General features: G+C 43.2%; 1 protein-coding gene across 2 annotated transcripts; it reads right to left on the reverse strand.

The window, feature by feature from the left end:
* Positions 1–258: 258 nt before the first annotated feature.
* On the reverse strand, positions 259–16391 carry CMTM3 (CKLF like MARVEL transmembrane domain containing 3). 2 transcript variants are annotated; one of them, XM_074913277.1, is made up of 5 exons: positions 16175–16391; positions 7121–7276; positions 5228–5323; positions 3845–3962; positions 259–2163 (listed from the first exon to the last, which is right to left on the reverse strand). In XM_074913277.1, the coding sequence occupies exons 1-5, from the start codon at positions 16286–16288 to the stop codon at positions 2135–2137; spliced, it is 513 nt and encodes a 170-aa protein (XP_074769378.1). In that variant the 5' UTR covers positions 16289–16391; the 3' UTR covers positions 259–2134. The 2 variants fall into 2 exon arrangements, 1 of the variants encoding a protein (XP_074769378.1); XR_012634192.1 differs by lacking the exons at positions 259–2163; positions 3845–3962; positions 5228–5323; positions 7121–7276 and adding an exon at positions 12311–12536 and having other exon boundaries at positions 16175–16314.
* Between the last annotated feature and the right edge of the window lie 147 nt (positions 16392–16538).

The following is a 16538-nucleotide window of genomic DNA, read 5'->3' on the forward strand; positions in this document are numbered from 1 at the left end:
CCAATGTCTAATAAATACACTAAAACTAATCCTTGGTTAAATTTTGACACTTACGCATTAAAGATGAAGTTTCTCCTTGTAAGCATGAGTGACTGGTCTCCAGTGCTGGCTCTGTGCTATTGTCACCTCCCCAGCACCCAGCATCCTGCCTGGTAGTTTCTTGAAACACCGTTGCTCTCACTGGTCAGAGGCGAGGTGGTAAAACCAGGTCTTAAAGTAAGTAAAGACACCCAACACTTCTATTAAAAGAGGTTTAATCCATCATGGTTTCTAAATATTAACCATGTACTAGTTTCCAGCTGTGACATGCAGTACATTTTTTAATTAAAAATTAAAAAAGAGAAATACAAAACAATTGAATATAAAAATGAGCCCAGGTCCCCTGATGTCCCAGTGTGTGCCAGTAAAATATGATAACAGAAAAGAAACATGGAATTTCATACAGGAAAAGGTCCATAGAGCTATTTCTCATAAAAGCATTTCACATTTAGAAGCAACCATTTGTTTTGCTTTTATTCTCTCAGTGGTCTGGAAACAGGAGATGTGGGAGCTGCCTGTCAGACAGCTCTGAATCTGGCCAGCACCTTCCCAAGCCCCTGCTCGCTGCTAGGTACCGTGTTTCTGCCTGTTAGCAGCCAGCTGCTAGCAGGGAATTGGAACCCAAGTGGTAATTTTGTTTCAAAGGAAATCTGCCTTTATTGTTTTATCCCTGTTTTTCATTTACTCTGTTAGTACCATCTGCTCTCATTTTAATTAATCCCTGTTAAGGCCACCTGTTCTGGTACTAGATTAATTTTTTTTAAATGTATACAGGTTTCTTTAAAATAGACCTGTTTGATGCCATATATAAGGAGCACGCCAGGCATTTTCCAAGCAGTACGCATTCATAGGTGGACACAAATATTTCAAGGTAGGTTGTGCTCCCCATGAAACTACCTTTTGCAAATTCAGAAGGCTTTTCACCCAGAATACTAGACCATGAGATAAATCATGTTCTTCCAGGGTGAAAAAAAACCAAACCAAACGCCACACACATGCCCTCCCCCAAAAAGGGTCGGGGAAAATTTAATTTCACTGCAGATGTTCTTTAGTTTGGAGGTTGGTTTTTTTGCCTTTTCACAGTGGGAAGGATGTATTGCCCTCCTGGGGTCCAGGTATCCTGAGTTTTACAGAACAGTTGTCTGTTTTGCAAACCCAGCGGACGACATCCAGCTCTAGCTCTCACGGGAGGGCCAGCGTTCGCAGCACAGCGTGAGATCAGACAGTCGTATCTTGTGCACAAATATTTCCAGGCTTCTGCAGGCAGGTACTGTTGGATGGTATGTGGCCAGCCTTCCCTACCTGTATGTGCAAACACGTACAAGGGCTCCCACACAAATGGTAGGAAGGGTGCTGGTACAAAGATGCCTCCTCTGTTCTACCTCTGCTCTGTGGTGGAACTGCAGAAGATGGGATGTGATCCCATCCAAGCAGCTTAAAAAAGTGATACTGAGTATTTGATGAACCAGCTACCCTGCAGCAACAATTATACTTTTGAGGTTTATTCTTACTGCAGATTTCCAGTTCACTTTTTCTTGTTGCAGATATAAATGTACTGAAACCAACATGTTAACTATAACCTTCAGTGCTTGAGATAGTGGAATATTCAGACTTCAGATAAAGAAATACTGTTAGTTAATCAAGAAAAATACAAATAAAGTAGAGGCATTCTGAGCCTCCCTTCTTTGGCACAGCAAGAAGTAGAAAAGCTATAAGTGTTAAAGATTTGGAATTAAGAAAGCATATTAAAAGCTCCGCTTACACATTTAAAATACTATGGTCCCGTTTACTCAGTACACTGTAGTGCTGAGTAGAGAGGGGCAGCAGAGAATTGAGATGTGTTATTTGGACACAGACCTCTCTGGCAGGTTGAACTACTGTAAAATCCATAGTTCTGAAGGAACGTCTTAATGCAATGGGAATTATCTCCTTTTCCACATCACTGCCCTGTCTGTGCTTTGGTGATTCCATAAACAGTGAGGTGGAAAGAGGATACCAAGGTTGAAATAAGGGAGATATTTCAATTGGCAGTGCATTCAGCAAAGAGGAAAGTGCTTGATCATCTTCCCTTCACGCTTGGTTGGTGTTCAGTTCTTCAGTCTGAGTCAGAATCGGAGTCCTCATCTGAAATTTAAAACAAGGAACAATACTGAAAATGAAAACTGGAAATCTCCACATCAACTTTAGCTCTTGCTGGGAGCTGCTGCTCTTTAGCAGGTGTCTGCTTCAAAGGATGTGCCACATTTAGGAAAAAACTCGTAAAATGACAGTTCTTACTAACATGATGGAGCTTTAAATTGTGTTTCAGAGGACTTGAGAAATGCCCTTAGACCACTACAACATAGGTAACAGTTCAGATGAAAGAGGTTGCAGAGACAATATTGTCAGTGTGACCACCAAGAGGAAGTCTGCTGCAGACATGCTTGCTGTACTCGAGCATTGCCCTTTGCTGTGGGTCACCCTTCTGCGCTGCCAATCAAACGTATCTGAAAGCCAGAAGCTTTAAGATGTTAAGAAATCCTGACAGGCCTACAGAGGTACGTCTTGCCCAAGCTCAAGACTTGGCTTGCAAGGAAGGGATTTCTGGCATCAGCAGTTGAGAGCCCCAGTGTGAACAAGAGTTTGGTGCTGGAGGAACAGTGCTGCAGGACAAAGCCCTTGCACGGTCAAATCATCAACACAAAGCTGCATGACTGCATATTTGTAAGTTTATATATTTGTCTCTCCAACTCCAGGGAAATTAGATCTAATCTTTAGCCTAACTTTGTGCCCTTGTCACCTGATCTTCTGAGGTCAGTTCAGTTTGTGGGGATAAACAGTTTTTAGTCTTAACAGTCTGTATCCTATGAGCTGTTCCTTTAATTCTTCCTTTCTTTGTCCCTCTTTTTGGCCTAAATCTTCAAAAACATTTAACAGTCTACTAAAATACCTAGAAAACACTGTTAGAGTTACTATATGCCTTCTAGGGTTCTGTACATGTCCTGAGTGTTTGTTTTTGAGGGTTTTTGTGGGTTTTGGTTTTGTGTGGGGTGTTTTTCAGGGTTTGGGGATTTTTTGTTTGTTTTTTAAGTGTGGAGTCTTTTTCATCTTTGTCGGTGCACTAACTAGTATCACACGGGCATGATTTGGGCTCCTGGGTACTGCAAAATAGCTACCTGTGTCCTGACTTGAAATGGGTTTGAACTCCCAACAGCAGGTCCCTCTTTTTATCTTTGTCTGAGTGGATCTCTCTGATTTGAGGTAGACTGCACCTTGTATATTAGAAAGACATTTGGTAACAATCTCATTAATTTTATGCTGTGTGGCCCTTGGATTTCAAGGCCATTTTCCCACAGATTGTCAAAGCTTGACCCCGAATAAGAGGTAATCGTGACGAGGAGCTGATGAAGAGAAAAGCACTATTGGAAATAAAAGACTGTGGACTAATGGATGTTAATTATCAAGTTATCAAAAGAAAAAAAAAAAGATAGATGTTTGCTTTTAAAGAAAGACATGTTGGCAGGAGGAAAAAAGTCTGTGCTGCACAGTAATTTCTATAATTGGATTGGGGCTTTTCAAAACTAGATGGTGCAAAACTCTGAGAAACTTTATATTCCTGACTTGCTAGTTATCTTTTTTAAATCACTTAAATTACAGTTGTATTTTAAGACTAAGCAGCTTCATAATTCAGCATAGTCATAGAAAACCAACGTAGCCAAGAACAGAAACTGTTTATTGAGCGCTCTTGCTCCCCTGTGAAGGGTGTAATGGAGAAGAAAATCTCACGTTACACGCTAGTATAACCGAAATGGGGAATTTTACCTACCTTCTGACTTGCGCCCTTCAGGGGAATCAGAACTGCCTTGCTTGAGAAAAGTAACCAGGTCATTGAAGGTTATGTAGAAATCAATGGCGTACACTATTGTGGCTACAAATCCAAACACCTAAAATGGCAAAATAATACCCTCTTTTAACAACAGGTCATGTCCATCAATGACAAACCAAGATAAGTCTAACTGACAGAAGAATGCTTAAAGAAAACTTGGGCTTATTTTTGGCTTGTGCCTTTCTACAAAGACAGGGAAGGGACATGTCTCACGACCCATCGGCATCAACTAAATTGCAGCTAATTTGGGAGCTTGAGTAGTGAACCCTGCAGCTGCTCTATCAGATGTGTCCTTAGCCCTTCCCCAGGCTACATCCCTCTCTGGCTCTGGGCACGTTCTGAGCATCACCACTGTCCCGTGCCAAGAGCTACAGAACATAACCTGCACCTCCACCATCCCAGGGCATCTGTTTGCCACCAAGAAATCACCTCAATTTCTCTGGAAATAATTTTTTACTGCTTTTCAAGGAGACATGTCTGTAGCAGTGAAATAGATTGAGATAATATGATTCTGGAGTTACCTATTTAGTGTCAAAGAAGCAGCAGTGTGGCAAGAATAGGCTGGTTTTCAGCCTGAGAAGCTAGGGTAAATGCTACGTTGCATTGCTCCATGTCTAAACAGAGTGGCAAAGATTAAAATAAGGTCTTTGTTTTGAAATTGTGTGTGACTTGGGATGGTTTGGTAAGGCTGGCTGACTAACACTACTGGGTATTGTTCTTCCCTATCTTTTAAAATTATGCAGATTTTATTTATATTGCATACATTATTGATGCTTAGAGTCAAGTTGCAGATGGTGAGGCTGTATCCCATTTCTGAACACAAAATGCTGATGGCAAAGGCTCTCTCCTGGGCAGTCTGTGTACTGGAGGGTAAAATGACACTGCTCTTGTTTCAATTCATCCAAGTAAAGTCAAGCAGTACGTGCAGGAGGTTGAAATTACTTATTTTAGACTGTCCTTAGTAGTTACAGGTTTGGTTATTTTAATTATTATTATTCCCTCAATTCAAGGATCTTGCAAGAGAATCTTGCAGGAACAGAGAAGTTTATACTCCCTGTACAGCTGGTGAAATTAAAAAGCAGAATAGATGCCTTCCCTAAGTAGTACAGTTAACATTGAGCAGCACTATTAGAATGAAAAAACTATTCATTGATTCAAAACACAGTTTTCTCAATAGCTGACCATTTCTTCCTTGCTTTAGGCAATCTCAGTTAATTGAAGAAACTTCTGCTACTTAGAACGGGGTCAAAATCGAATTGTTTCTAAAGTATGTCCATACGCACTTCACCAGAATACTTAAGTGGAAAACTCGCGTCTACTTACTCCTGCTGCTTTAGATGCTCCATCATTATATTTTGAGACAGCAGCAATTGAAATGGCAAAGTAAATAATGGCAGCAGTGACACACCGCAAGAAATCCTGTAAAATAAGCAATGTTGCATTCTCAGATTAGTCATGTAATTCCAACATTACAAACTCCTCTAAGAATTATTTCAGAAATGACCACTAAAAACCTTTGTTGTTGCATCAGTGGACTTGCCTGATGCTGGAGTGTGACTACAGCCTGGTATTTTGTAGCGGATGAATGGCTCATCTGGGAAATATTTTAAAATGAGAGATGACCAGAATCCTGGCATAAGCTTCTGCTCTTACAGATGTTGGTATAACTCCTACTTTTAACATGCTTATGTCAGGCAGACCTTTCTTCAGGCTGAGGAGGGCCACCTTTCGGTGATGTTTAACTTGGAGCGCAGCAAGGGCTCTAATAGAAGAATCATTTGAAATGCCTTAAAAATACTCATCTTCGAGCAGAACTCGTGGCAGCAAAGACTCTGTTCCTGTGGGGAACAGGTGTGCATTTACTTCTATATAGAAGTAGGCCTGTCTGTAGGAAGTCCTCATTTAGGAACTAAACCCTTTGTTTAGTGTTTAAAACTACGATTTATATTTCGTATGTACACTTGTAACTCCAACAGCTAGCCTGGAGTGACCGTACCTGCTGCTATCATTGAAATACGTGTTTCTGTGGCTGAGACTGCAGCTCTGCAGGGCAGGGGCCATGCACTATAGTACGGGCAGCAACGTGCTGGGGCCAGCAGTGTCTCTGAACTGTATATTAAATAAAGAGCTGGGATTCCCAGAGTGAGCTGGAATAATGGTATCTTGACCTCTGTTGACAGTTAGATCTGCCTTTTCAGAACAGAGGGGTAAGTAAGATTCTGTCTCAAAACACAAATCCTGTAAGAAGCCTGACTCTTCTGAAGTGAGGACAAGGTCAGTTATCTACATTCTGTGGCTGGAGTATATTACGGTGGTGGACATAACAAACATACCTGTTGGTTTTTTGTCTTAGTTCTGGAATCAGCTGCGTGCATAACATGGGAAAACAATGGAACTGAGATTACCAGCTGAGAACCACGCACTGGCATAGTCAAAGTCACTGCTATACTTTTATCCACCAGTGGCCTTGCTAATGCCATTTCTCTACTGTTGAGAGCTCTAATTCAAATCTCCCTATGATGAACTATTGCTAGACTGTACCAAAAGCGAATCCAGATCGATTAGATGAGCGTTTTTTGGAAGTATTTGTGCTAGACAGACGGTCCCTTTGGAGTGTATATTTGAAGCAACAGAGACATCCAGTGGCCAGTGTGCAGTAACTGCCTGCAAGTACCAACCTGAAAACGCCCTGACTAGCCAGTGGTTTCCTCTGTGTGCATGAGCATCTGCAGGCAAGGGCTGCAAGGCTTCTCCCCTTAACAAAAGTAGCTGTCTCTTTGTTTATCTGTCAGTATGACTCTGCATCTCAACTTACCTGAGAATTTTAAAACGTTTTAGTAAAGTACATGGATCACTATATAGCATGCCTCAGTTTCCCCATTTGTAAGGGTAGCAATATTAAAGGAGCCCCCAGGAGTGGTCAGACTTAGTTAGGCTGATGTTGCCTGCTTCTGAAGATCCAGCTCTGAGCCATTTTCTGGGAATCAGGCATAAGTTCTGTGCTTTAATAAAACCATACTTTGTGTCAGCACCAAGAAAGCTAGAGCTGTAGCATAGCACAGTTTAAAGAGTGCTTTGGGCCCTTTTGAAGGGAAGGCAAGTTTCTAGTAAGGGGGTGAAGTTGTTAACAGTCAGCCTAAACTCCCGTATAGTCCCTTTTACTCATGTTATACTGTACAATTAAATCTCTGCATTTATATTGCACATTTCACTTACCATCAAAGGCCAGTAGAGTCCTTTAAACTTCTCATTAAGTTTGGAGGCGTAGGCAAAAAAAAGAAACAGGGCCAGCAGAAACTCTAGGAGTGGTGCCATCATGAAAGAGGTAGCTAGAGATGCAATATAGCAGATAAAGATGATAAATGACAGCACCTAGAGTAAAGGGAAAACTAGTTATTCACATGGAATAGCAGAGCCTCAGGCAGCTGAGCAGCTTTGAAGCGTTACTCTCCCTGCATATTTCTGCCAGGGCTGCTGGTGATGGCATATCTTGCTTCCTACTTTTTTTTTTTTTTTTTTTTCTTGGGCCAAATGTATTTTCTTGTTTAGCATGGAATAAATCTGAAGTAATGGCATTTATTTCAATGCGTGTGAAATTGACTTTCTGGAGAGCTTAGTGGATTTGCACCTCTCTGAGTGAATAATTAGCTCTGGATTGTAAACAGTTCTGACAACATAATTCTGAAAATACTAGGGCATTGCCAAGAAAATGGAGCTTTAATCTTTCAACTGTGACAGTTCTCATTTGAAATCCAAATCATTGCTCAGATAGCCCAAAGTAACTCAGCATTTATAATCTTCTTAGAGTTGAAAGAAAAAGTCTGCTGTTGATGGATAGAAAAGAGCTGAGAATTAATTATTCTGTGATTTCTGTAAGTCTCTGGTTCTAGTTTTCCAGTGTAGACAGCTGTTTTAGAGAGTAACAGCACAAATAACTCCCATAGATTTGTTTTATCTCCATGATGTTTCCTAACTCCACAAAATAATAAAAATGGCGTTTGTTTTCCCATTCAGTTAGAATACCTTCAGAATATGGCTCAAAATAGAAAATTTCACAATGAAGAAATGGCTAAAGGAAATGCATTTTCACCTAAACTAGACACTGCTGAAGTGCTGTGCTACACTTCTGAATTTTGAGCCACTGTATTTGTGAAAGTGGGAGTTGAGGGAACTATGGAGAAACTTAAAACTTTCAAATGATATACTGGGAGTTGGTCACCTCCAAGACGTGGCTCTGACCCTACTGCTCCACTACCTCATCTAACTGCTTGCTGTTTTCTTCAAATCAGCTTAAAAAAAAAAAAGTAGCTAGCATACCAAATAAAACATTTTCTGCAAGTGTGAGTGTTATGTGCTAGTTTACACACAAGCTGCTCTATTAGGCCGCTCCTCTTGGAGACAAATCTCTGCCTTAGCAATGCTCAGAGATGCTTTTGGTCAACATAGCAGTAGGTACTGTTTGAGCATTAGATTACAAGGATTTTTTGAACTTCTAAATTTTAAAGTGGGACACTGACATTCCCGCTCCTGTAATACTGAAAATAGATGGAGTATTTTCCCCCAGGTGGCATATCAAAAGGCAGATGTGGCTTCTTGAAAAGCATGAATGTTTGGACTGTGATGATCAATGCATTCGCCTCATTACATTTCAGATCTATGGATTTCTTTGCTTGTTGCTGCCATGTTTTCCTGGCAACCACCTGAAAAAAAAAAATCATTATTATACCTGAATGATACGGCTGCTATAATTAATTGTTACTCCTATGAGAGGTCAGTGAACTCTCAAATACGTGTATCAAAAGAGCCCATTTAGGTTTAGGGGGCACCTAAGCAGTTCAATCCTGCTGAAATAATGTCTTCATTTAGTTATTTTATTAAGTTATAGGAGTATTTATTAATATTAATTTATAATATTAATTAACTAGCCTTTATTCTAAGCCTGATTTGGGGGAAAGCAGTCAGTTCTTGACCGGGATGGTCGCAGCTGGAGTATATTGTTTTGATCCATTAGGACTGGGTGGTGAAGTTCAAGAGGATGTGACATTTTTAGTAAGATACTATATTTATCATAAAGTGCCTGTGCATTGTTCTCATGTCATTGGGTAGTAGGAAACCGATCTGGTAGAATACATAGGGTTCACTTCTGCATCAAGGCCTGTTACCTGTTAATATTAACCCTATGTGTTGTTATTTATCCTATTATTACTTGCTGATTGCTTACATAGCCACTTTGTGGGTTTTTTTATACTTCTCATATAGTGGAGGGAACTCATGCACTGACTGTATCTTATCCTTAACGTGGTATTTTATTTCTGTGACTGAAAAATGGCAAGTACTGTTTGAAGGGAAATGGATATAACAGAACTTGAAAACTACTAAGAGGAGAGAGGACTTCTTCCTCCGTCCTATCACACCACCTATTCCCTTCCCACCCCCATGGAATAAAACCAGAAAGGACTGGACTTTAACTTTGTGAATCTGCTTCAGCTGCATTTGTGGAACATAAATTAGATATGGTTTCATGTTTTCTTGATTTAAAAAGAAATCACCATGTAGCTAGGACACTTTTTCTTTCTTGTTCTGGTGTTCAAAAATAATCTCTTCCTTTTTCTGGCTACAGGAAAGTGTGAATGCTGAGATGTAGAGAAAGAGAAGCATGAAGGGACAAACAGCAGCCGGGAGGAGACGTGTTCAGGATAGGTCCCACCAACCAAGCCCCTTTCAATAGCAGAACATTAGACCTGAACTAAGCTTGGTAGATCTGTCATAAAAGGATTAAAACCAGTGTTAAATAATCCATCATACTACAGCAGCGAGGGGAGGAACAGAAGTGAATTTCAGATATGTAAGTTAATGCTACACAGTAGAGATCACTTTGATCTTGATTCTGTTTGATACAGTAACTCTTGTGCTCTGTCTGCCTTTATACGGAGAAAAAGATTTTCTGTCAGAACTGTTAGGTGAAACGAAGAGTGTTTGTGTTCTCTTAAGATCACCCTTATGGTCATTTGTGTAACTTAAGTTTCCCACTGTCTTCCCCTCACCCTGATGGCGCAGGGCAGGTCCACATGGTTTGAAATGCAGTGCAGTGCCCAAGACCCTGCTGTAAAACGGCTCAGGATCCAAACAGAAACTTGTTTTGCAGCAAGAGCACGCCAAGGGGCTCCTGCTCCATCGTGCCGGTGTCCCAGCGGGATTCCTGCTGGGCTGCAAGGTAAGTTGCTGAAGAGACAAGTCTGACTATGGCAGCTTTCTAATTTGGTCTGATCCAGAGAACCTGGCATCTGGGGAAATATTAGTTGTCCATTTTAAAATCTAGTTAACAGGCCAGCTACTTGCTCAAACAAACCGCTTGGTTATTGGTAGGATCACAGCAGTCTCCTGCTGCCTGTTCCTCAGCCCTGATAACAGTAACTGCACTCCTGCCATCACCTTGAGTGGTGGGCTCGAGTCCAGCCCGTCCCAGCTCTCCACTCCCGACTCTACGTTGTGCATGGGAAGTGCACGCCGAGGCCACATTAAAAAAAACACCACTCTTGATTTACAGGAAGTCCCTTGATTTCAACAGAGTAGTGATGATGATCGTAAAAGGGAAAGAATCTGACATGAAGCGTGGTAACTGCTCTCCAGTTAAGTACCACTCCTCATTTTACCAGCATTCAGAGACTGAAAAGGCCCAAGGAAGGTTTTAGGTGAAATACACACCTATAAAACAGTGGACCAGATTTTGAGAATGAGGGTATGAAAATCAGTATTTTTAGATGCTACAGCCTTCATTGAGTCAAGGCTGGAGGGGGAGGCAGGCCGACATTAGAAAAACAAAAGGAAGGAGGTGCCTGAAGGCTCTGTCAGGTGATGGCTATGGTGCTACAGCTTGTTCTTCAGTTTTCTTCTTTTTTGTCTCCTTGATGACTACATCACAGCCCTGACATGGATTTTAGTGTCAGATCTATTCGGTAATTTGGGGACAGACCTGTGTAATACAAGAGCCCACAAAGCTCTTGGCTTTAGACAATGTTTCTCATTTCCCGTTGTTTAGAGCTTATTTCCTTGTCTGACAGGTGGAGTGCATGGACTCCCTGAGCAATACTGGATATTATCTATTACTGTCGTTTCTGAATTATGAAAGGAGGTAGATATTTTGTTATCTTGTCTGACCATTTAGTTGCAGTGCCACTAACAAGCACTTGATGTCACCTAAAAATTTGGTAATTAAAAAAATATACTCCCACAATATAAATCTGTGCCCAGAAATAATGAACACCTACCTACTTACTTTCTCAGACTTCAAGTCTTTGAGACAACATCTGGCAAACTGAAAGTTGCTCTAGAACCAACAAACTCAGAAGTAACTTTTAGAATATAGCCTGACCCCTCTAAAGACCATAGATGATCCACTGCACATCACACTTGTTCTGCACCTTTTTTCCAGAAATTGTGGGTTTAAAAGTGATTTCAGAGAAAGGTCAAGCAATGGAATCTTGTAATTTTTCTAACAGCTCTGTGCTGGTGCTAAAAAAAAAGCAAAACCAACAGCTAGAAAGGAAGTTTGTGAGGCTCAATGCAGTTTCAAGTTCATTTCTAGCATTTTTAAACTCAGAAAGTACTGTGGCTTCTGGGAGGAAAAAAATGCAGTGTTTTCTCAGTTTTGTCCATTTGTATTTACACTGGGGGTTTCTTTTTCCCTTGGGATTACATCCTTGGCATTGATAATAGCTAGGACTCTGAGTTGTTCTTGCAATGCTGTTGAAAGTTTGGTGTGATTGTTGACAGCTTCACTGTGGAGGACTATTTGGATGCACAAAGCTCTAGTGCAGTAAAGAACAGAACAGGACCCTTTCATAGTCTGGCAGTGATAAGATCATAGAAAATCAAGCCTAATTTTTCACTGAACACCTTTTTTTTGTGGGAATGGGAATGTACTTAAACTTCTTGGGTATTGTGTTTCAAAAAGTAATTTTCTCCCATGTAATTATTGAGAGAAAATTGTATTATTGCGTTGCTGGGCTTCTTAAACTGGCCAGGCATTATGAAGTTATTCTTTATCATATAATTAATTTGCAGTTTAAGGTATGAAAAGTTATTCGTTACAATGGTTAGAGAGCACTGTGCTGCTTAAGGGAGGGTGGACTGCTGAAGTGCTGAGGTCATGGCAGAGTATGAAGGCGTTTGTCTCCTCTGTGCAGGGAGAACAGTCCCTCCGGGGACGTCGGGGATGATGCAGGTGCCAGGAAGCAGCTGACATCACTGCACAGTACTACACACACCCCAGTGCCCTCTGCGCGCTGCTTTGCGCCATCAAAAGCCTGCTCCTCGTTTCCCCTCCGTGGAAAAGAACAGGTTTGCTTAAACAGTTTTAAAAGTGGCTAGCGGTGAACTCTTTTGGACAAGAGTGCATTTTGTTATTGTTTATTGGCAGAGAGAGAAATTAGACCACTTAGTGGTCTCTGCTATTCAGTTACTACTTCTCCGTCGTACTTGTCATGGAGCTGAGGTTCTTGGTTCCCCCAGAATGAGCTGCACGGGTTGCCTTCTGGCTACAGACCCAGAGAAAGGCAGAGGGGTCTTCTTCAAAGGAGGCTTTACACAGAGCAGCTGGAAGTTTCAGTTGTGAAGGTCAGTTCAGAGAAGACTGAAAAGACAGAAGACAGGAAAAGAGGAGAAAAACAGGCATAATGATTTCTACATCCTTTGTGTCTTATACAGGACAACCTTACATATTCACACTACATTTTTATTAAAAAAGCATGTAGTGCCACTATATACTGGCTATAGGAGACTAAGGAGATGCCAATTAAAATAGTCACCAGGGCAAACACAAAAGCTTGACTGAAGTAGCCAGGGTGAGCAGCAGAGTGTGTAACTGTGGATCTTGCCCAGACAAGCTCTGGTGGCAGGTATGACAGTGGCTGTTAAACGGTTCCAACACAGGACAGAGGCAACTGAAAAAAATGTATTTCTTAAGAGGGAAAAGAGCATGGATGAGATGCTGCCCTTCAAGACAGCAAGTTGATTATTTAGGAAAAATGAGTAGCTTAAGAGATGAAGAGTGTTAAAATACATGGAAGAAATAATGGTATGGGGAGAGAATAGAAAGGAAAAAAGAAAGAGAAAAATTAACCTGGGAGATAAAGAACGGTGGTTAGAAAGCGGAGGACCAAAACAGAATAAATAGGATTAGGAGAGACAGCAAAGCTTATACATGTACTTGATGTTACTGCTTCTTTGTGGCTGTGTAGCTATCCCAGGTGGAATAAAAAATTAATAAGGCCGGAAGATCAAAAGGAAAATGAGCAGGGGGGTGAGGGGAACGTCCTTCTCTGAATAAAATTTGAGATTATAATTAAGCTTCTAGCAGTAATCAGCTTCATTGCCAGCCTAACTTGTTCTAGAGGAAGCACCAGAGTTCCCAGACCTGATAGCCCACAGTTTACATGATGACATGAAAATTACACCCGAACATTGTAAATATGCATACTCGCTTTATGTGAAAATGTGTGTAAATGTTATTTTTTAAAAGTGGCTGTAGCAGTTCCCTTCAGCCTGAACAGAGCAACCGTTGCCGGCAAAGGACGGGGACACGCTGGCGTCAAGGTGGCAGGTGTCTTCATTTACAAAGTCTGAGTCAGTCCGCTATAACTCTTAGCAGCTGAAGTGATCATTTGCCAGCCATTTCTACTGGGCAAAACAAGGCTTTTTAATGAGATTACTTCCACCAAGTACACAACCAGCACGGTTGCTGGGCTGAGGGAATTGGCTGAAGCCAACTTCTGTTCCCTTTCTGCCACAGACTGAAAAGGAGAAGTATAACCATCTACCCCAGTCAAGATATGTTTGCAAGTTGCTACTTTGCTTCGGTGGCAATATATTTTTCAGTATGTGGTCGTTTGTTTTTTGAATGTTGAAAAAACTAACTTGGCATTTCCTGTAGCTGAACAGAGAACTTCTGCTCTACCTGCAGAGATGCCAGTGCTTGGGTGACTTTAAAGACAGAAATAAAGCACATTTCTCAAGACTTGCCAAGCGGCTGAATAGTGATGTGACAGAGGTGTTTGGTAACAATGAGAACCCCATTTTGTTTCTGAACAAAAGACACTAGTCAAAATCTATATCCCATGAATATTATTTACATACACTTGTGCAGAACCCAACCCCGCCCCACATGAATACTGTGTCAAAGAGGAAAAAAATCAAACATTCAAGACAAGAAATACAAAGCTAAAGATGAAACACAGATTTAAACTGTGATAGATTTCACTTGGACTCATTCTCAGTTATTTGGCTCTGCATTTCTCTAATTGTATACAGACTGGATTTATTCTGGGGTCTTTGTTGCCTTCAAGGATTTCTTCTGGCAAAGCTGAGACAACTGGAGAGAAACTACCGCTGCCTCCCCTCTGCCAGGAAACGACATCCTAAGCACGTGGGCTGGCCTGCAAGTAGCACACAGAAAGCTTCGCTGCAGCTTGGGCGGATGGGATTTTAGAGCTGCTTTCAGCCAGCCAAACCCTGAGGAAGCCCTGAGTGGCCTTACAAAGGATAAATCCCTGTTTTGTCAAGACAGAGCAGTTTTTATTACTCCAAGGAGGCATAGTCAGTACTTCTCTATGACAACAAAAGGGTGAGTCTGATCCCATGACCAAAACAGTATTCTTCAAATAGGTCATCATTCCGAGATGTTAAAAAGCCAGGCTCTCTGAAAGTCATAGTTTACTGGCTGTAAGCTTGTATAGGAAATTCCAGTATATGTTTTAGTATGTAACAAAAACACGTGCCAAAGGAGCAAAGGTAGCTGGGCTTTGCTATCTTCTAAACCTGTGTTTTTGTAAACTACAGATGCTGTATGAGTGATGGGGGGTACCTGGAATTTTTACCGCATTTTTTCATGGAGCTGATACAGCCCGTGGCCCATTGCTACCCAGCCTGAGGCCTGCGTTCCCCACCCCAGAAGTCACCTTCACCTCCTCTCGAAGCCAGCCCAGTGCCCGCAGCCTCACAAACCCACCGGGCTGGTAGGGAAGGGCCGGCCTGAGCCTGCCCACGCTGCCTCCTTCTGCCCATTCCTTCCCTTTCTCGAATGTCCTTGTTTCCCTCCCTGAGCTAGCAGAGGGGACAGCCAGAGACACCTCACACCTCTGAACAGCGCTCCATGTACCTGACTGCTAGTTTGGGCTGTCCGGGTATTGACTACCTGCTGTCAAAACTCCTGCTAAAATGACAGAGAACTTAGTGTTTAAACATCATTATTTCTAGTATAAATGATGTTGAAGGTCTAATTTCAATCAACTGACTTCCTCTTAAAATTTAACTTTTGATTGTGAAATACCCACTATCCATGGGGGTAAGTTTTTTTCCTCTTCCCTGCCAGGGGTGTACTGTTCCAGCTGTCAGGCTTTAAGCCTTTACGAGTAGAATACCAGGCAGTGTTACACCAAAAATCAAAGGCCTATAATTGTCACCAGCTCCCATCTCAGAACTTGGACCTAAAGGAAGAACTACAGTATGTTTCTGGGGGAGCAGTGTGTCCAGCGCCAGGCTAATGATTATTATTTGGTACTTTCACGGGAAGCTACTGGCTCCATAGCAGGGAGCGAGCGCGTCCCTCTCAGGTCTGGGACAAACAGCTTTGGGAGCGCTTGGGACAAAAGTTATGAGATCGCGATGCCCTCTGTAATGCCGTACATCATAAATTAATGAGAAGGTTTTTCTTGAGCATTCTCAGGACAGGATGTCTTGTAAGCCATGCCTCCCCCATGGCGCGGGGAGATCGTGCCAATCAGGGCAGCGGCGGTCACTGGATTCACGGTGCAAGTAAGTTAAAGCGCAGCCAAGGCCGTTTTTAACCGAAAAGGGGATCCTGCTGCAGGGAAACGCGCTGAGGGGCCTTGGAAGCTGAATGGGACGAGTATTTGGGGTTCCTAGTCTGCTCTGCCTGAACACAGTCACCTCCGCTTTCAGCCCCGCGCTGCCCCCCCCGTTGGCGGGGCTCCCGCCGCCTCCCCCCGGTCGTGCGCTCCCTCGGTACCGCCCCGCCGGGGTCGGGCAGACGGGCGGCACCGGCCCGGGTCTGTTCAGCTCAGAACCGGGCGGCGCCCGCTGCCCTCCGCACCGCCGCTGTCGCCGGAGGTGACCGGCACGTTACGGGGGGGCACGCCCGGAGCCCCCGGCCTCACCGGGGTGACGCGAGGGGGGGCTGCGGTCCGGCCCCGGCCGCCCTCCCCAAATCCGTGCGCCCCCCCCGCCTCCCGCGGGGACTGCCCCTGCCCTTACCGACTCGGCGAGGAGGAGCTGCCCCTTGCGGGAGCCGAGCAGCTCCCGGGGCGGCAGCAGCGAGCGCAGCGCGGGCGGCGGCGCGGCGGCCCCCGCGGGCTCGGGCTCCTCCATGGCTCTGAGCGGCTCCGGCGGCCGCGGGCTGGCGAGGAGCGGAGCGCGGGCGGCGCTCTGCGGTGCTGGCTCTTTTTGGTTTTTGGTTGGGTGGTTTGGTGTTTTTTTTTTTTTTGAAGGAGGGAAGCGGAAATCGTGACACTGCGGAAACGTGAAAAAAAGTTCCAGCATCCCCAAATCTGGGGGGTGGCGGGGCCGTACGGTCGGGGCGGGGGGTGGATGGGCTCCGCCGCCTGCCCCGGGGCTGCCC

This window comes from Athene noctua, chromosome 9 (genome assembly GCF_965140245.1).
Source record: "Athene noctua chromosome 9, bAthNoc1.hap1.1, whole genome shotgun sequence".
Lineage (NCBI taxonomy): Eukaryota > Metazoa > Chordata > Aves > Strigiformes > Strigidae > Athene > Athene noctua.